The sequence below is a fragment of the Microtus ochrogaster genome, unplaced genomic scaffold (assembly GCF_000317375.1).
Source record: "Microtus ochrogaster isolate Prairie Vole_2 unplaced genomic scaffold, MicOch1.0 UNK18, whole genome shotgun sequence".
In the NCBI taxonomy this organism is placed as follows: Eukaryota; Metazoa; Chordata; class Mammalia; order Rodentia; family Cricetidae; genus Microtus; species Microtus ochrogaster.
In genome coordinates this window covers 338,718-340,479 of record NW_004949116.1, presented here as the reverse complement: position 1 = coordinate 340,479, position 1,762 = coordinate 338,718, and the positions used below count along the sequence as shown (strand labels likewise).

Here is a 1,762-nt window from a genome sequence, read left to right as displayed (position 1 = left end):
GTGTGTGTGGTGTGTGAGTGGTGTGTGGTGTGTGTGTGTGGTGTGTGTGTGTATGGTGTGTGTTGAGACAGGTTTGTCTAGCCTCAAGCTCCATATGACTGAGGATAGCCTAGAATTCCCGAGCCTCCGGCTTCCCCTTCCCAATCGCTGGGATCACAGTGGTCGTCCTCCACGCTGGCCCCTTCTCCCTTCGACACATTACCCTGTCTTGAGGATTGTATTTTGACAAGTGGATAGGAATAAGCACGGGCCCTACTGAGGGGCCTGAGCCGAGCGAAGCCCCCACAGGGAGTCCTGTCCTCTGATTTTGCTCCCACTCACACCCCTCTTGACAGCAGTCATCGTGTGAAGGGAAGCCTCAGAAGCCTTATCACTTCCTCCCAGAACCGCCTGCCTGCGCAGGAGGAAGGGAGGGACTTGGGGCCCTGGTGTCCCTGAGCTGCTGCACCAGACCCTCAGGTTTGGCAGGAGCCGCTTGGCCTGACACCCTGATTTTTGGTCTTTCTTCTTTTCAGGGACTCAGGCCCAGGGAAGATCCCCGAGGGCTAGGGCTGCAGGGTTGTATGTGGTAAGGGCTGTGGTGAGGAGGGAGTCCTGAAGGGGGAAAGGGCCTAGCAACTTTGCCTTATCCTCCACCCCAAGTGTTTGGGTCTCAAGTCCCAGCTCTCCCCAGTTATGTGAAACCCTGCTCCTAGAAGGCTTCTCCCTTGCTCCTGCCTTCTCAAGTTAAGTGCCATCACTACTGTTTGTTGAAGACTTCTTATGAATTTGGTAAGTAATTCAAGTCCACATTTTATTCACACAGAGGCTCAGAGAGGTTAAGTAACTTGTTTGAGGTCAGTTTTGATAGGTGAGCAACATTCAAACTCTGGCCCAGTTCTGTAGCCGGGCCCCTTATTTCTCACTTTTACCCATTACCTGCCAACTCTGTGTTTGGTCTCTTCCCAGCCATGTAGCCTCATCCTGTCCAGTTCACACTAGCCGCTTTCCGAACTGGTAGCCTGGTCCTCCTGGCTCTCCACTCTAGGCCTCAGCCCTTCAGAAACCCCCTTTACTCAGAGATCTTACCTGGTCATAGCCATGGGGCCCTCACCTGTGATCTGGTGCTGGTTGGGGCGGGGTCAGGGATGCTGGTGCCTGGCTAGGCTCTGGTGCTGGAGAGGTTGGGCCCTGCTTGCCGCAGAGCCCCAGGCCCAGCCCAAGCCCTAGGCCGCAGGGTGGCCCGGGCTCCTGGCCCACACTCTTCAAGTTGCCCATGCCAGCTGCACCTTGACTCTGCTGACTGCTCTGCTGAGTCCTGGCCTTTTCCTTAGGAAGCAGGGAGGGGGTGGTGGGAGGGGGCTCTCCGATGCTGGCCCTCGCCCCGCCCCTGTCCCACACACAATGGGACAGGAACAAGGCTGGCGGGAGGCTCTAAAACCTCGGCTTCATGCCCGCTGGCCCAGAGGGTGGGGGGCCGGACGCCTGGGTTCCGCCTTGAGGGCGAGAGCTGATAAGTGGGAACCCAGGTGTCCAGAGGCCTGGGACTGAGTGTAGGAATTGGTCTTAGGGGGAACGGTGGGCTGGAGCTACGAAAGGGTGGAAAGATGCGTTTGTGGTGTTAGGTCACAGTGGAGGGTCAATAGCAGGATGATAATGGAATATCGTATTCCTAGTGTCACAGGGATTTCTAGGTTTATCCTGGTCCTCTTGCTCTTTACCCTTCCTATCCCAGGGTCCTTTGGGGGCTTGGAGACACAGGTTCATAAAAGATGCAGCGCCA

At 56.4% G+C, this 1,762-nt stretch overlaps 1 protein-coding gene across 1 annotated transcript in view; it reads right to left on the bottom strand.

Annotated features, from left to right (window-relative positions):
• Nos3 (nitric oxide synthase 3) overlaps positions 1-1,285 on the bottom strand; it is a 23,194-nt gene extending 21,909 nt beyond the window's left edge. The window contains exon 1 of the mRNA XM_005367406.3: positions 1,094-1,285. Within this exon, the coding sequence (XP_005367463.1) occupies positions 1,094-1,257 (164 nt within the window). The 5' untranslated portion in view covers positions 1,258-1,285. The remainder of the gene's footprint in view (positions 1-1,093) is intronic.
• Positions 1,286-1,762: the final 477 nt, after the last annotated feature.